Source organism: Centroberyx affinis, unplaced genomic scaffold, assembly GCF_046629955.1.
Source record: "Centroberyx affinis isolate AG114_WGS23_722 - 3 ecotype Tasmania unplaced genomic scaffold, CSIRO-AGI_Caff_v1 ptg003154l_1, whole genome shotgun sequence".
Taxonomy (NCBI): Eukaryota; Metazoa; Chordata; class Actinopteri; order Beryciformes; family Berycidae; genus Centroberyx; species Centroberyx affinis.
This window is the reverse complement of record NW_027281210.1, coordinates 92,501-111,292: the sequence shown is the minus strand read 5'-3', so window position 1 is coordinate 111,292 and position 18,792 is coordinate 92,501. Positions and strand designations below refer to the sequence as shown.

Here is an 18,792-nt window from a genome sequence, read left to right as displayed (position 1 = left end):
TAGACGCACATCTCTCTCTTTCTCTCTCTCTCTCTCTCTCTCTCTCTCTCTCTCTCTCTCTCTCTCTCTCTCTCTCTCTCTCTCCCTCTCTCTCCCTCTCTCTCCCTCTCTCCAGATGACATCATGCAGGGGGAGAACGGTCCTCTGTGCGCAGCAGAAATTGGCTCTGAGCTCGAGAAACAGTTCGCCTTCCTCCCAGGTTGGTTTTGGTTTGATCTCTTTCTCCGCCCATCCTCATATATATATATATATACTGTACCTGGGATTTGGTGGTACTCCGGGAACCAGAATTACAGTCAGTCTGCCAGTTAAAGTATAATTAGGGCTATATCTCATCTAATCGTACAATAGGATTCAGTGTTGATTAACACCGGACTCAAATGCTATCCCTAAGTGAACTGCACAGTCCACAAACTGACCCACTATTTGGAACTGGCTTAACAAATACAATGAAATGTAACTATTAGATTCAATTTAGTAAACTGCTTGTGGCCTATTTCAAGATATAGGTCTACTATATTTGTTTCCAGTGTGATTTCCGCCCAAATAGACATCGTAGATTAGATTATTAGATTAGATGGGGAAATTGGGTCATTGTAGCAGCAACTAATACCCCAAAAGAAATAAAAATACAGATCCAAATAAGAATAGAGCACATTAGGGCATCAAACTGACAAATGGACTGCGTGCTGGACCATCAGTTTTTAATTTTCCCATTTGTTTCGACCGTATTAGCCTATAGATTATAGTGCTTTTGTGACGTGATGTGTTGATTTTCGCAATTAATTCTGGAGCTTCCCGTTCGTTCTCGTCGGCCAAGTCACCATCCAGTGCGTCCTCAAACCTCCGGAAACTTTTGTCAGTTCTCTGTCTGTGCATTCTTCTGTTTTGGAATCATGCTTCGGCCGATATTACGTTAAAACTCGTCATAGAGGACACAAAAGTACACAAGAACACAAACTGAGAAAGAGCCTATGACTTTGCAACATGATTGAAAAGCCAATTTCAGGGGGGATTTAGGATGAACACACAGGGTCACAGACTGATAATGTAGAATATATCCTGTTTATTCATTGTCGTTTTAAGTAGGACAATATATGGATTATAGGTGTTTGGATTTTTAATGAAGTGTCATACTGTATAAGAGCAGATACAGCCTGAAGGAGACTGAGTCCTGCTCATAGTCGGCACTTGACCCCTCTGCAGAAAAAAGTTTCCTCTGATCAGTTACTGCTGGCATGTCGACCCAGATACCACACACACTCACACACACTCACACACACACACACACACACACACACACACACTCACACACACTCACAGACACAGAAGGAGAGAAACACATATACAACCACACACAGAAACACAAACAACACATATAGAAACGCACACAAAGCAACATAAAGAAACACAGACACACTGAAGCGCACGCACACACACACACACACACTCAGGGCCCCGTGTTGGGTTACCATGACGACAATGCCTACCCGGCGACGGCATGTGAATAATTCATCCCCACGAATGATCTACTTTGCAACTTGACCCACCAACGGAAGAAACGGCCAAGTGTGTGTGTGTGTGTGTGTGTGTGAGGAGCCCTTTTGATATTATACTTGGCTTATCACGAGTTATGTTTTTTTTCTCTTCTTCTTCTTTTTGTATTTCCTCAGTCATGTGGTCGGGTTGTTTTGCCTGAAATTATTGTGGAAAATGTATAAAAACATTAAAGTAGGAAATTTAATAATAATAATAAAAAATAAGATTAGGAATTCAAATATTTCTTATAATAGTGTTTTTTTTAAGTTATGGGTTGAGACCCAAATGGGTTGCAAACCTCTTTGTATGATTTAATAAGTCAGCGTTCCAGTTATGTGGTTTACATAACTGGGGTAAATACATACACAATGCGTGATTATTGATCAATATAATCACATAATGTATTATATAGTACATGACAATGACCTGCCGCACTGTATTAGGTGTAGTGTTACAAAGTAATGCATTGCTGTAATCACATTACTTTTTCCTGTTACAAGTAAGGCATTACTGTTCCAGTATCAGTAAACACAGTACAGTTACTAACAGATCTGTCCATACTTGTGTCACATTCTTTAAACTCTTTATTGGCCTGATATCTATGAAAGATTCCCTTTGTCTTCTCCTGCCTTCAAGTCACGTAAACGAGCCAACAGAGTGGGAAATATGACTCGGAAAGTCTGAACATAATGCTGTAGGCTCTGTCTTTATTAAAAACCATAGAAGAAAGAGTCATTATTTAGACTTGGACTGGTAATATGGTTGAGGTCGATGATATTTGCTGGCCCAATGAATGCAAGTAACCCTAGCACAATTGTTTTAGGGTGTAACATGTAATTTATAGTCTTTTTCTAGTAACAACCCCAACACTGATTAGGAGTAAAGCTGGGTTTGATTCTCTGCTGTGTTGTGCGTTGTCTATATACAGTGGTGGTTTAAAGCAGTGGTTCTCAACGTGGGGTTCGGGGACCACCAGAGGTCCTTTGGGGGGGGGGTTCCCGGGGGTCCCCAGCAAATTGAGGAATTGTTAAACTTCACCGTTATTTCATTTACAAGAAGTTAACACAATTAGAGAGTGTAGAAGAATAGTTTCTCTGTTATCTCTCTACCTACAATACAGATAGTCATGGATTAGTCATTAGGGGTCCTTGATATGAAAAAAGTTGAGGATCACTGGTTTCAGCTGTTCTTAAAGGGATCAAGACGTACAAGAAGAAAGGAAGTACATGAAGATGTATCCATAAAAACTCTTGGTCTCCTTGTTGCACTCACACTGCAAAAACTGACAAACTCATTCAGTTATTTTAGCTTGTATCCAGACTTATCAAGCTTATTTTAGCTTTTTTTTGGCGAAATCATCTTACTGTACAGCAGATAATTTACCTCTTTCAACAAATTTCACTTATTTTCAGGAGAATGTAACTTGTTTCAGGACATTTACTTGGTAAAAGTGAAATTATCTTGGTTCCTGTTTCTAGATTTTCTTCATTGTTTTCTGATGATTTCTTGAAAGAAGTTATATTGGCATGAATCAAGTGAAATGTATTGAAACCAGCAGGATTATCTGCCAGTGCAGTGAGATCATTTGACTAAAAATATAATGAAATAAGCTTGATAGGTCTGGAAACAAGATTAAATCACCTGAATCCCCTTTCTGGAAGAGTCTGGGTGTGACTGCAGTTAAACCAGAACAAACCGCAGAATAAGTCAAGGGATAAAGGGATAGGCACACATACAACAGAATGAACTACCTGCTCTCCTTTAAAAGAAATGGTCTTTGTATGATAATGCCTGATATCACTTTTTGAATATCAAAGAGATTAAATGAAATAAAAGGATTCAGGCACCTCGTTTTCCAAATCGCCTCTTTAGAAAATGGAATTACAGCCAGAAACAAAGAATACAACTTTAATCCTTTTCACTTGTATGACCTTTCATCATTAGTTACTCTTTCCTTCATCATGAACCTCTGCTTCGTGTTTCATGTCATACTTTAAGAGAAATAATATTAGATTAGATGAAACTTCAATAATCCCATTGAATTTGAGGTGTCACAGCAGCAGAAAGTAGTTATTAAGGTGTTAAAGTTATTAAAGCAAATTGAAATCATTGACAAAATATTGCCGCATACAGTATATTGTCATTGTCACCGTTGTGTTCCCAGGGGGCCGCGGGATGAACGGCAACCCCATCATCGTCCTCCCAGAATTCCCTGCTTTCAGTGAGCTGGAGGAGGAGGAGCTCCAAAACGTCCTCAACTACCTGGCCGGCGTCCCCAGGTTAGACACACACACACACACACACACACACACATACACACACACACACACTATCCTTGCGTCACACATGTGCTTCAGTGCATGGAATCAGGCCAAACAAATCTGTGGTGTAATACCGTGAGAAACCAATAGATGGCAGCACAGTGCCAGTATCGGCTTTGTCCCAGTTGTCCCAGTTGCAGCAGGCACAAAGGAACGGATTCTGGAGAGAAAGGGAGGGAAGAGTGGGAGGAAAATAAAGGAGGGAATAGTGAGCGGTAGAGAGAGAGAACACAGATAGTTTACTGCAGCCTCATAATAAAATCCTGTTTAAAATGAGATTGTCTTGTCCATTGTAGATGGAATTTACTCTGTCCTTTATGTGATGAGTAAATTCAAAACCAATGGTATAATTTCAAAAACATATGGATTTTGGATTTCCACCTCTTAACATCATAAGAGATGACAGATATTCAGAGCTGTTACTTTGACTGTGGCTTGTTGGTCTCGGGTAACAGTAATAATAATATCTGGTAATTTTATTTATACATTCAAAAATATCTATACATGCATTTCTTGAGCAAAAAATAATTTGTTGGAGTTCAGTATCTTTAAAATATAGAGGATCCTGACTGTATAGGTGTTATTTTGTCAATCAAAGACTAAATGTACCTATCTTTTAAAAACTATTATTATACCATAATTTGCTTGTTTTTTTTGCTGGTGTCACTTGGTGGTGGGATTTAATTTTTGAGTTAACGTCTTCAAATATAGATGTTCTATATGTGAGCCTTCTTTGTCTCTACTAGGGTTGATATGATGGATATGATGCAGTTTGATTCATTACATATTTATTGTAGAAGTGATCAATATTACACTGGTTGTCTATGGGAAGACCTTAACCTGAACTGATTCTAATGAGACATTTTGCTCAGATTCCATACAAGTATGAATGAATATGGTTTATTATTATTATCCTGAGAGTTTTAGTGTCCCATGATGGTCTAAATGCTGTTTCAGAGGCTTTTCCACCCTGACAAGAATAACATTCTGGGGGAAACACTGAATATTTTTTTGTAATTTTTAGATTTTTAAAAAAATAGTCACATATATTTACTTAATATCAGCACAAAAATCATCGGTCCAACCCTATAGTCTCTACCACTCTACTCATTTTTTGCTAATTAAATAAAATGAATGAACTCATTTTTCCCCATATCTGATAATTAGTCTACACCTCTCTTCTTCTACCCTTTCCTTTTTTCCCCACTCTCCTCCCTCCCTCTGCTCTCCATCCCTCCTCCCTCTCACCTCCTCTCCCTTTCTTTCACCTCTCCTTCACTGCTGAGCGCTGCACTCCCAACACACACACGCACATACACACACGCACGCATAATTGAGAGGACAGAGGGAGACGGGGGATGGAGAGGTTTTCGTTTGTGTATATCTGTATACATGTATATCTCTGCATGTGTGTGTGTGTGTGTGTGTGTGTGTGTGTCATGGCGGTGCATCAGCGTATCGGGGTTTTTTTGCGGCTCGTCACCTTTTATATCCCCCCCCCCCCCCCTCCCATCCCCCTCCCTTCCCCCCCCCCCCCACACACACCAGCCATTCACACCCGGCTGCCACTCAACCGCGCTCCGAGCTCCGATTGGCCGCGGGGGCACGGCAAGACGCGGGGCTTGGCTCCGATTGGCCGAGGCTGGGGAGCGGGGTGGTGGTGGAGGAGAGGAAGGAGAAGGGGAAGGAGGAGGGAGATGCTCTTTAAGGATCCGAACGGTCACCTCTCTCCATCTGTGTGCTACAAACAGATTGTAGATGCAGGAATCGCAGGAATGGAGCACTGACAGCGCTGGAATAAGGACCAGTTCATGAAAAATGGAATATTGCCGGATGCCAGCGATGGAATATTGAGGATTTTTTTCTCTTTTTCCTGGAATAGTGAAGATTCGGGGAATTCTGCCAGCTCGGTTCATGCGGCGCGAATGTTTTGCCAGTAGGAATGGATTGAGGATTTACAATCAAAGCGTTCATTTGGTAGTATAGAGCATTTATTTTCTGTGTGTGTGTGTATGTGTGTGTGTGCACGGGTGATGATGATATGACAATTGGCTAATATTGATGCCCAGATGGACCACCTCAGCAGTATTCGTATGTTGTCTCTACTGTGTGTGTGTGTGTGTGTGTGTGTGTTATACTGCAACATTCTGCTCTTTGGCTCCAATTGTGCATTTTCAATTGAAAAGTCATTAAAATGTATGTGTGCTTTGCTTTTGTGTATGAGTGTTGGGATGCATCTGCTTAATAAAGTCAGTTTCACACACACACACACACACACACACACACACACACACACACACACACACACACACACACTCTCACACATACAGCTTAATGAGGTTCCTACATATGGCCGTGCCTGTGGAATGGATGGCCATTACATTTTTGCACACACACACACACACACCAACACAGAGCCAGGGTTGCCATGGTAATCAAGAGGGTTTCTCACAATCATGACAGAGATAAACTGATGACAAATGCTGACTGCACACACACACACACACACACACACACACACACACACACACACACACACACACACACACACACACACATTGTTACTGCTATACTTGTGAGAAGGTACGACTGACTGATATTGGTTCCATAGCCTCTAACCCAATTCAATTCATAGTCATATTCCTAAAATTAGCTTTTTCTGGACCAACAAAGATGTTTTATTTCTTGTCTATTTTACCATACTTGTTAGGATTTCTCAAGCTTTCAAACTGAGTTGAAGTAATTTTCATATAAATAAATATGTTCTGCTACTCTGTATCACTGATTGCTGTAACACAACAGTGATTCAACCTATATCCAGTTCATGAAAGCTTTTCCATTGTCTGTTCTAAACAGCCGGTGTCTGGTAGCTCTTTACCTGGGAAAAATCTTCTTAGTACTGGACACACTGCTTGATTGACAGGTGATCTCTGGGAAGTGCAGTGCAGAAACACCACAGCAATGAGCGCTGAGCAACAAAGATGGAGACCAAAAAAAAACAAAAAAACAAGGAACTTGAGGATCACCACTTCAAAGCTATAAATTAGCAGTTTAAATCTCTGTTTGTGGATGTAAACAATTGATTAGCTGACATGTTTGGGGCTCTCAAGCATTTTCATATCACCAACCTCCAAATAGACACATATTACACATACACAGATTTGGTCCCAGAGATCCATACGGGAATATTTTTGTCATTGATTTAGTATTGAATTGTAGAACTGTGGAGATAATAGTGGTGAGAGTGAATCCTCTGATTGCAATAGTCATTCTAATACACGCTCTAATTATTTCAATTATAGTGAAACTCAATTACTCCCCATCTGGCTGGGGACCCCCTGGAACCTCCTCAAGGACCCCCTGGGTGTCCCCGGACCACATGTTGACACCCGCCGCCATACGGGACTATAGCACACCCACTTGGCCCATTAAGATCCCCTGTTGGGATGTTGTGGTCCCACATTGTTCGACCTGTTGTCTGGACCTTAATAATTGATAGACCTTGAGTTAAACCTCACACACACACACACACACACACAGAAGTGGTTGCTCTGGTGATAACTGTGTGTGTGTGTGTCTCCCCGCAGTGTTGCATCGTCCGGAGTGGGTTTCATCCTCGTCATCGACAGACGACTGGACCGATGGGCCGCCGTCAAGGCCACCCTGCTCCGCATCGCAGTAAGACCCTGTGTGTGTGTGTGTGTGTGTGTGTCAGTGTGTGTGTGTGTGAGAGAGAAGGAGAAGGAGAAGGAGAGAGAGCTGAGAGAGAGAGGAGGGGAAAAAAAGAGACAGGGAAACAAAGAAACTGTCATAGGTGTGTGCGTTGGATATTGGTTTGTGTGTGTGTGTGTGTGTGTGTGTGTGCCGCATCACTGGAAGTACCTTTGCAAGATAATTATAGCTATTTTGAGTGTGTGTGTGTGTTGGGTGTGTGTGTGTGGGTGTGTCTGTGTACAGTACATGTGCTCATCTCTGGTTAGAAATGGGTGTGTGTGTGTGTGTGAGCCATCAGCAATCACATGTTGTTATGTGTTTCTACAAATTCAATATTACAGCATGGGTAAACAAATGATTAGCTGTTTATGGAAGGGATTTATTACTGTGGTTTTCCTTCTTGAAAAGTGCTAAATGTTGAAGTCGTGAGGCTGGATGGGAGTTTAAAAATAACTCTGTTATGTGGAAGTGGGTGGTGGAGACCCATGCTGGTGTGTGTGTGTGTGTGTGTGTGTGTGGTGGGATACACTCCTGCTGGAGCAGATATAGAAAATCCAAAGTGTGTGTGTTCACTCCCTAGCTCCTCTAGTGTGTGGTGGTTGTGTTTCTGTGTGTGTTATTAGCCTACTAGCCTAGTTCTTGGGCAGCGTAAAGCTTCCCCTCTTCTAGCTGAGATGATAAGCCGCATGGAGAGGAAAAGAGTGAGGGGGGGGGAGAGAGGAAAGACGGAAAGGGAAAGAGAGGAAAGATGGGAAGAAAGAAAGAGCGGTAGAGGAGATCGACCTCAGACAGTAAAGAATCGAAGGGTACAGGGTATCTGTGGGTTCTTAAAAAGTATGTAAGTTATTGGAGATCTTATGTTTTTTCCACTATGCAATGACAGGTTTCTTTGCACTGCATGTCCACTATTAGATTAATCCAGAACAGGATTAGTAATACAATATGCATCCTATCTGCTTTACTAAACACAGTTGAACTTTGCGTCCCTTAACAATGAATTCACTGCTGTCCTTTTTCTCATTCTACCCATTTATACTTCCAGAACTTTCATTAGCCATGTTCAGTGTCTGCTTTTGCCAGCTTTGTTTCTTTATTTTGGTTTTTACATTGGTCTTAAATTCAATTCCAGGAAGCATTAAACAGGACTGTTACAGCCCAACAAGTCATTTACAATGATTTTTTCCTGTTTGCCAAATTCACCATCCCTAGTCAAGGCACTGCTGCCCTTGGATGTCATGGCCATTAGTGGGGCTGAGATTGTATTTATTGCTTTAGGGCAATAGATACAGGAAGATTACTAGATGAATTCAGATATGATGGTTAGAAGGAATAATTCAATCAATTTTTACTGTAGAGCCTTCCTCAAACAAAGGAAACACTCACTTTGAATTATCACTTTGAGGGTGATGATACATGGGCTTCTTTATGAGGAAATGAAGAGGGAACCAAATCATCAGTGGGAATGGCAATCAAGGTGAACCCATTGTAATGAAAAACCTGCATAATTACTGGCAAAATTACCTATCCACATCCTCAAATTGCTGCTGGTATATCAAGATGCACCATACCCTAAAACCTTTCACATAAATGGCTAAGAGTTTGGTTTTCCAGTGCCAGTTCTGATGCATAATTAATTAAGGCTCTAATGAAGATTTCTGTTTTTTTTTTTCTGTTACTCCCCCATGAATTCCCGCATTGTTGTGTCGTCCTCTAAACCCCCCGCTGCGAAGCGTGATTAACCAGCCCTGCCAACATGCGGACGAGGCTTTTCCAGGCCCCGCACATCTGCTGGGAGGACGCTCATCCCGCATTACACCGTTTAACCTCTTAATGCATGCAAATGTATGCTAATCTATGCTAATTGGACACTGATAAACATCAAGCGTAATGGTTTTTCGATGGGATTTCCAAGAAAACTAGACAATACCTCGTTTTGGGGCTCTTTGCTTTAGTAATTGGACTCCACCAGAAAAGTTTCTTGTGTACACACACACAAACAAACACACACACACACATACAAACACCCCGAACACACACAAAACGAATCATAATGGACCGTTCCAGCCCCATTGTCTTGTTCCAGTCCATTGGGCCAGTCTATGTCCTGGAAAGGGAGGTTGATGAGCTGTTGATATTGCTGATAGCTGGTGATCCATCAGTGGTCGTCTCACTGCTTTAATTAAATGTGTATATATGTGAAGACGTGAGTTAAAACACACCAAGGCAAATGCCATCAGCTGTATCTAATATCATTTGCCATCAAAACTATACAAGAAGCTACATTTCTTGGAAGCAATGACAAGATATTATTTGGTCAGTGTGATGAATTATTAGATATAAGTCACCAAACGAACCGTTCAGAGGGAACACTGGTCCTGAATGCTCCCTGATATGAATTTTTTTTATGGCTTCCAAATAGATTTCTGCCGATTTTTGCTTGATCTTTGCTCTCAACTATAATGATAAAACGATCAATCAGGACTCACTTACTGTAGGCTAAGAGGTATAGCAAGTGCAACACCATGATAGGGAGGTAGTGTGGTTTATCAGCATGGTATCACAGGCAGCCCAACCCCCCCCCCCCTCCCCCCCCTCCCGCCTCCATCCCTCCTTTCCTCCTTCCCTCAGTCTCATCTTCTCTCTCCTCCTTACCCTCCATCCATCACTCCCCCCTTCTTTCACCCGCTTTTGCTTTTTTACTGTCTCTCTGCTCCCCTACCGTCTCTCTCCTTTTCTTCTCCCCACAGTGTGTTTAAAAGAATCATTTTAAATATCTAAGAATACTGTAATATGTTTTTTTGTATAATTAACCTAAACAAATGAGACCATGGTGGAGACAATTGGTAGCTTCTATCTCACACCAGTGGTAGTGTTTTTTAAAATTAAGACCACATTTTGCATAAACCCCCTTGTTTCCTCTCACAAAGAGGATGTTGCTATGCATCCCCTCTCAGGTGTCACTCTGGCATGTTTGTTTTCCCATGCTTAACACTGAAGAGGATGAACATGTTAGAAGTGATTTTTCCATCAGTCTTTCTCTCATTCCATGATCTGCCATTTCCAGAAACTCTGAAAGCTTTAGCTCTGTTTGCTCTGGAAGAACAGCGCCCTCTTCCTGTTTTGTGCCGTAAGCGTAAGCGATCCAGCAGATTTCCCGCCAAATCTGACCAGGTGACACAGAATGTGAAACGCACAGTAGAGGCTGATGATCTCCTGTTTATGGTTATGGCTTCCATTTACTGATGTTAAACTGCTACATGTAGCATATTTTAAGGAAGTCCTGGATGTAAAAGCAGCGTCAAAACAAACAAAAAAAAGTTGCGCACTGACAACATACAACGAAGTACAACATCAGAATGCAGTCAAAGCCACATAAATGAAAAAGCAAGGTAGAACCAAGGTTATTATAGTTTTGCATTTTTCGTTTTGACTTTTTGTTTTCAATTTCAGTTTAGTTTTAATTAGTTTTTAAAGCGGGTTTGCTAGTTTAGTTTAGTTTTTATTTTTTGAAAATGCTTAGTTTTAGTTTAGTTTTTATTCGTTTCAGTGTTAGTTTTAGTCCTCTTTTTGTAATATGGGGTATTTGTCAGGGGCAAGATTCAAACATTCAAAATACTAGGCTTATGTATGAAATAAATTGACAAAGACGAAAACTAAAGACATTTTGTCTATAATTTTAGTTTATTTTAGTTAGTTTTGTAAACACACAATACAGTTTCAGTCAGTTATTGTTTTTTTGTAAAGTCTCGTTTTTATTTTTATTTCATTTAACGAAAATGTTTTTTCACACCTAGTTTTCGTTATTTCGTTAGTTTTCATTAACGATAATAACCTTGGGTAGAACAACTCAAAATAAAATCAAAACCTTTCTTTAAATCTTCCATATAGAGGGAGCACAATACAAAGTAGCATTTTTTCAGATCAGCACTTTACTGTGATACGGTGTGTGTGTGTGTGTGTGTGTGTGTGTGTGTGAGAGAGAGCACCACTGTGAATTGCGGCACAGGAACCCCATGGTGAAAGCAGGCAGCGTTATAACTCAACCTCAAGGCATGGAAAGCAGGCGGTGAGAGGAGTGTGTGTGTGTGTGTGTGTGTGTGTGTGTGTCACATGCTCCCCCCCCTACTCTTCCCAGTTAGATCCTCTATGGTAGATGTCCTTGCTGGGTGCGCTTGTTTTGCCCACCAGCCAATGACACGCAGTGTTACTGGAGAGTGAAGGTCGTTCGTCTTCCCGTGAGATGCTCCGCTCGCCAAGGCGGTTCAAGGTCGCCCGCCATTGTCTGGTTTTCCGCCGGAAAGAAAAAAATGAGGAGTGGGCAGTATTGTCATGTAAAGGCGGAGATGAGTGTAAAACATGTACAGGCAGGTTCAGGTATAAAATGCGGCCATATTGTTCCAGTTCCAGGCTCCACAGATGGCACTGACCACCAGTTTTTACAGTTTTCGCAGTTTTCATTCTCTTTTTTCTCACAGGGAAATTTTGGTTTTAGTCTCCCATCCAGTGATGTAGTGCTAAATGAAAAGAACGGTAAACTATAACCTCCAGCTGATAGACACCAATAGAAACAAAATTCAATTATATTCTCAGAAAAGAATTGTTTGTTTCCTTAAAATATCTCTTTTCCGTCTATCAGTTTGATACTACTTACTATGAGGTGTAGGGATGGGACGATGTATCGAAACTCAATATATCACAATACATAAATGTGACGATACGTATCATGGGGCAGAAAAATGAATCACGACATTAGCTCCATGTTATTCTGCTGTAGTAATCACAAATGAGACTCTTGACCATCACAGTTTCACAAGCTCTCCATCCAAATTATATTATTTACACTTTGTCATGACATTTTTAAATTGTTGTTTACATTCTAGCAAGCCAATGCCATCGCTAGAAAGATTTGTGTCTCAGAAATAAACAGAATTCTGCACAGTCAGACTTTGTTATCATTGAACTTCTATTTATTAAATCATATCATGATTGTATTGAATCGTGAACCCCATATTGTGTATCGTATCATAAAATAAGCATATCGTCCCATCACTAATGAGGTGTATCTACCTTCATATTGTCCTGTTTGTGTTTTTAATAGTAGCTTTTAATTTTACGTTGCCATTAATGTCATCTGGCTGGGCACTACTACTACTTATTTATGTGCGTTGTCCCTGTCAAATAAATAAATTGAATACAAATGTGTACTATAAAGGTAGTCATAAAGATGAAGATTACATTATAGAGATTTATGTCAGCCTAATAAGATCAGTAAATGGTATTTTGCATATTAAAAAGTAGGTTTACTGAGTTGAGGTGGGTTTACTGCTCACATCCGTCCTTGTTTTGATTTTTGATAAAATGCTGAAATGGCTTAAATCTGCCCTTTCTCAACAGTGTTTCCTTGTGAGCGATCATTCAAAAGTGTGAAGTGTGAGCATTCAAGATACACTGTTTTCTGGGAAGTATATGTAATGGGATTTTGATAGAAAAATACAATTTTGGGTATTTTTGGTTAAATAGGTGTATATTATGGTATGGGGAATTAGCTAACAAGGTGAGAAAGTCCATTTTTATTTCAGTGTGACTTTAAAATCTCAGCTAAAAAGTTGATACAGCTTCCATCGAGTTTCAAATTGAATCTCTATCATAAATGGGACATCTTTCATATCCCAAACCAGAACCAGTGTTTCTCTGTTTAATAGAGGGAGGAGGAGGGAGAGAGAGGGGGTTTCAACATGTGTTATGTATTCTCATATGGTGGCTATCAGGCTCCCAAGAGAACGATGGAGATGTCATTAGTGGACATGGAAGGAGTTTTTTTTTCTCCTCCATCCATCCTTCCTTCCTTCCATTTCCCCCTCCCTCGTTCCCTCGTCTCTCCCTCCTCATCCGTCCTTTCTGACGGAATATAAATCACTTTGATCAACGGAAAATGTTATTCTGATCCTTATCATTTATTTATGTGCTTTTTTTATGCGAAGAAGTGTGTGTGTGCATGAATCCCTGGATATGTATGCGTGTGTGTGTGTGCGTTTGCATGTGTGTGTCCGTGTGTCAGGGGACGCACTGAGCGGCGCGTGTGTGTATTGTCATGTTAATGCAAGGGCCATAGATAAAGCCAAGACCTCTCAGGGTTTATTGTGTTAAAATGACTTCCAGGCACCAAAATACTACAAGTGAATTATCTCTACTGTTTAATCTTCAGCATAGTATTTCAGATAGAATCACACATTGCTTATATTGCATGGTGTGTTATTGGTAGATGATGGATTTGCTCGGCTTCATAAGAGAATTTAAGTACTAATATTTCTACATATAGCATTATCCATAGCTGGGTCAATAGGTTACTTACACTAATGCACAATTGACCTAAGACAACACAGTAACCAGTCTAACCAGTTTCTTAATATGTTTATTTTTGACACTAGGAAAAATTACAGTGATAAAACACAAAATAATAAAACATAAAAAGCAAAAATACAATTTGTGCAGGTGAGATTAAAAACCAAGAGGCTTATAAAGGATTTCTCACCTCAAAATAAACAAGAATATGCTTCTTATCTTAGTTTATTGGGTTGTAATTCAGGCATTTCTTCTCGCACATATATATCTGCTTAATGCGTTCTAGTGTTGTAATTGTGGGTTGCGTTATGTGTACCACCCTCCATTTGCTCTATTGTATTTTCTTTTTATTCGCTGTATTATTTGCTGCTGCTGTCTAGTTGGGATGGAATTAGAATGGAAACACATTTGCTTTATTCTTATTTATATGCTATTCTCTTTATATCCTGTTGCTATTTGCTGCTGCAACGCTGTACATTATCTTATATGGAGAGCAAGTGAAAGACATGCAGTGTATTCCAGTGTGTACTGCTCATATGGAAAGCACCATGTGTTTTGAAACCTGGTTGTCATTCTGTAGACATTACAATACAACAAGCTGTTTGTCTCAAAAATTTCTTAATGATGAATGTTGAATGGCGCTGCAGGGGATAAAACACACACACACATATGCGGGCACTGATTCCCTCCCTCTCATGCTCTCTCTCTCTGTTCCAAGGAGCACGGTCTCCATGGCAACCCCATGCAGGCATTTATGATGATGATGTGTGTGTGTGTGTGCATGAACGTGTGTAAGTGAGTGAAGGTCTTGTTATAAATTGAATTATATCCATGTATTTTGCACGACGTTCATCACAACCCAGACTGTTTTATTATGGGATATTCTCTCTGATTCTGCTGAATAGCAGCTTGGTTACTACGGCGACACATGCAGTCAAATTACAGCACGGTTTTGTAGACGGTAGCAAAAAAATCAGCATGTTGCGGACGTTGTTACACTGGTTTCTCTGCTGGTTTCTCTGCTGGTTTCTCTGCTGGTTCTTGAGGCATGTCGCAAAGGACAATGACATAGTGTGATAATTAGTCCAAGTCTAATAAAACAGACATAAATACAGTAAGTAAAAAATTTAATAAAACCATAATGGCATAGATTACCAGACAAACCTCTTCAGACTGATACTGCAATATTTAACTGAAATGTAGCACTCTTTATAATGTAATAATTGCTGGTTAATGTAATAATGTATTACATTACATGCAGCTAAAAACAAGTAATAATTCATACGGACGTGGATGTGTTCAGTGTTTTCTATTGTAGTTCTACCCTGTAAGACTCTTATTTATGACAGCATTTGGATTTCATATGCTTGTCACCCACCTCAGAGATTGCCTGTGGCCCTGTGTGTGTGTGTGTGTCTGTGTGTGTGTCTGTGTGTGTGTGTGTGTGTGTGTGTGTGTCACCCTGCATGGATTTATGGTCTCTAACAGGGCAGAGCAATTCACAGAGGGTTTTCCTGTAAAGCCCTAACCAATTTAGCCTTTTTTTCTCAATGGCTTCTCTGGCTGTTTGTCTGTGTAAAGGCGATTCTACGCTTTTAATCTGTTGGGGTGGATTCTGGCAGACTCCCCAGACTAATTTACTTCTCAGTCCAAGCTCTCTAGATGGGGGTGCTATGAAGAAAAACCTAATAAAAGCGAAGTGTTGGAGAATTTGAGATTTGAGAACCTGACCTTAAAGTCACGTTTTAGATATGTAGCATTGTATGAATTTGGAGCCGGTTGAATACAATATTTAGAATTCTGTCTTCATGCTTCATGCTAAGTACATATCATCTTTTAAATATATGTTTAAGACTCATTTTTTTTATATATTTTTATATTTGTTATTATTATTATTATTATTATTATTATTATTATTATTATTATTATCATTATTATTTGTCTTTACACACCTATACACACCACTACTGAAACTACTGATATGTTAAATCTTTTTTAGTCACCATAATGACGTTAATAGACGGGAGTATATTGATTAGGAATTACCTTGTCTCTCTCTCTCTCTCTCTCTCTCTCTCTCTCTCTCTCTCTCTCTCTCTCTCTCTCTCTCTCTCTCTCTCTCTCTCTCTCTCTCTCTCTCTCTCTCTCTCTCTCTCTCTCTCTCTTTCTCTCTCTCTCTCTCTCTCTCTCTCTCTCTCTCTCTCTCTCTGTCAGGGCTCATTTCCAGGGAACTTGCACTTGGTTCTGGTGTTGCGTCCCACTACGTTGCTCCAGCGGACACTGTCGGACTTCCTCTTCAAGTTCAACAAGGATGAGTTCAAAATGAAGGTGCCGGTATGTCTTCTACACTGCATGCAGTGATGTGTGTGTTTATACTCCCCCTGCATAATGCATGTGTTTGTGTGACTCATTGGATTGCAGTCTGAGTTTTAAACCCCTATGAGATCCTAACCAGTCCAGGCTGAAGACTGGTGGAGCTTTCTAGGCTTTGGAAAGACCTGCCAGCTCAGTGTCCTCCTTTAAAACACTGTAATAACACTACAATAAAAGACTCGCTTTTACTTGAGCTTCTGTCTGTATCCTGTTTTAATTGTTATCTCCATTTGCCCTTTTTGTATTTTGTTATTTTTTCCCTCTTTTTTTTTTTATTTCTCATTTTTATTTGTCTTGAAAATTATTTTGTATTTCAGTTTTGATAAGTGCTCTATAAAGTTTATCATTAAATAACAAATACTATTACTACTGCTAGCCTACTACTGCTACTGCTACTGCTGCTAATGTTATTACTACTGCTACTGCTAATACTGCTACTGCTAATACTGCTACTGCTATTACAACTACTGCTACTGCTAATACTGCTACTGTTAATACTGCTACTGCTATTACAACTACTGCTACTGCTAATACTGCTACTGCTAATACTGATACTGCTACTGTTAATACTGCTACTGCTATTACAACTACTGCTACTGCTAATACTGCCACTGCTATTACTACTACTGTTAATACTGCTACTGCTAATACTGCTACTGCTATTACTACTACTATTAATACTGCTACTGCTATTACAACTACTGCTACTGCTAATACTGCTACTGCTACTGCTAATACTGCTACTGCTATTACTACTACTGCTAATACTGCTACTGCTACTACTACTACTGCTACTACTGCTGCTGTTACTACTACTGCTACTACTACTGCTACTACTACTGCTAATGTTATTACTACAGCTACTACTACTGCTAATGCTATTACTACTGCTACTGCTACTACTACTGCTGCTACTACTGCTACTACGTGTAATACATGTAAATTCTAAGTATAACAAAGTATAAGAAATAAGATTTATCTAAAATTTTAATCTAATATAAGTATGATTAATATTTCTACCAGGTGGTGATGCTGAGTTCGGTGACGGAGCTCCATGCCTACATCGACCCGACACAACTGACCACAGAGCTTGGAGGCACGCAGGAATACCGCCATGACACCTGGATCTCACACCGCACTGTACGCACACACACACACACACACACACTTTCTCTCCTCTCACCATACATACATCCCATACATTTCACATATACTCAAGTATATGTAAAATGTATTTTATGCCGTATGGGATAATTAACCATGGCATCAAACATATTTTAATCAGTTAAATTGAAATTTGTCTCTACTATCTATACTGTACCTGTATTCCTATGTATTTCTTTGTGTTTCCACCTGTTTGTCCATATCATGTGTGGACAATGTGTGTATTTATGCGTGTCTACGTGTGTCTTCCTCAGGCCATCGAGGCGTTCGCCCTCATGGTGAAGACCACGGCTCAGACCCTGCAGGCGTTCGGCACCGAGCTCGCCGAGACGGAGTTACCCAACGATGCCGAGGCCACCACCAACCTGCTGCACACACACACTCTGAAGAAGGAGCAGATGAAGGTCAGAGATGCTTTTCTGTCTTCGAATCTATCTATCTTCGAACACCTCTATCTGTTTCTCACACAAAGACAAATATAAATAGTGAAGTTGATCCTAATTTCTTTCCAAAGCCTTTGCCTTTCCATCAAGGCAAAGGGGGGCTACTTTAAAGAATCTAAAATATAAGATAGTTTTGGTTTGTTTAACACTTTTTTGGTCACTGCATAATTCCATTTGTGTTATTTCATAGTTTTGATGTCTTTACTATTATTCTAAATAGTGAAAAAAACTGTGTCCAAAAAATGTGTCCAAACGAAGTGAAGTTTCCCAGTGCCACTTTAACATATCAGAATGTTATTGTGTGTTGTTTCCAGGAGGACCTGCAGGTGGCGCTGTCTCAGGGAGGACGCCTGTTGCAGTGCATCAACGAGCCTCTGCAGACGGACCCTGAGTACAGCATGACCCACGACGAGCTGGAGAACCTCGCCACTGTACAGAGGTAGAGGGAGGGATGGAGGGACACAGGAAGAGATAAAGAAGTTGTCTCTGAACGCATGAATGACTCCTCTCCTCTGTGTCCGTTTCTCCTCCTCTTCCTCTTTCTTTTCTCCACTCTTATCATCCTTTCCCATTTTCTTTCCCTTTTCTCCTCCTCTCCTCACTTCTCCTTTCTCCTCCCCTCTCTCCTCCTCTACCATCTCCTCTTCCTCTCCTCTCCTATCCCCTCCTGCTTCTTCTCCTCCTCCTCCTCTTCCTCCTCAGACTCCTGGGTCAGCTGAATGAAACGGAAACGGCGTTTGATGATTTCTGGGAGCGTCACCGCACCAAGCTGGAACAGTGTCTGCAGCTCCGCCATTTTGAACTGCACTTCCGTGAAGTGAGTGGAATCATGGGAAATGTAGTTTTTTTTGTATAGTTAGATAAATAGCACTGAAGCATTACAAATGAGCAGCTTC

At 40.4% G+C, this 18,792-nt stretch overlaps 1 protein-coding gene across 1 annotated transcript in view; it reads left to right on the top strand.

The window, feature by feature from the left end:
• The window catches only part of mcf2la (mcf.2 cell line derived transforming sequence-like a), a 66,549-nt gene that overhangs the window by 30,087 nt on the left and 17,670 nt on the right, over positions 1–18,792 (top strand). Inside the window, exons 2-9 of the mRNA XM_071537940.1 lie at positions 116–199; positions 3,704–3,818; positions 7,448–7,538; positions 16,131–16,250; positions 17,313–17,429; positions 17,708–17,857; positions 18,211–18,335; positions 18,599–18,713. Of these exons, the coding sequence (XP_071394041.1) occupies positions 124–199; positions 3,704–3,818; positions 7,448–7,538; positions 16,131–16,250; positions 17,313–17,429; positions 17,708–17,857; positions 18,211–18,335; positions 18,599–18,713 (909 nt within the window). The 5' untranslated portion in view covers positions 116–123. The remainder of the gene's footprint in view (positions 1–115; positions 200–3,703; positions 3,819–7,447; positions 7,539–16,130; positions 16,251–17,312; positions 17,430–17,707; positions 17,858–18,210; positions 18,336–18,598; positions 18,714–18,792) is intronic.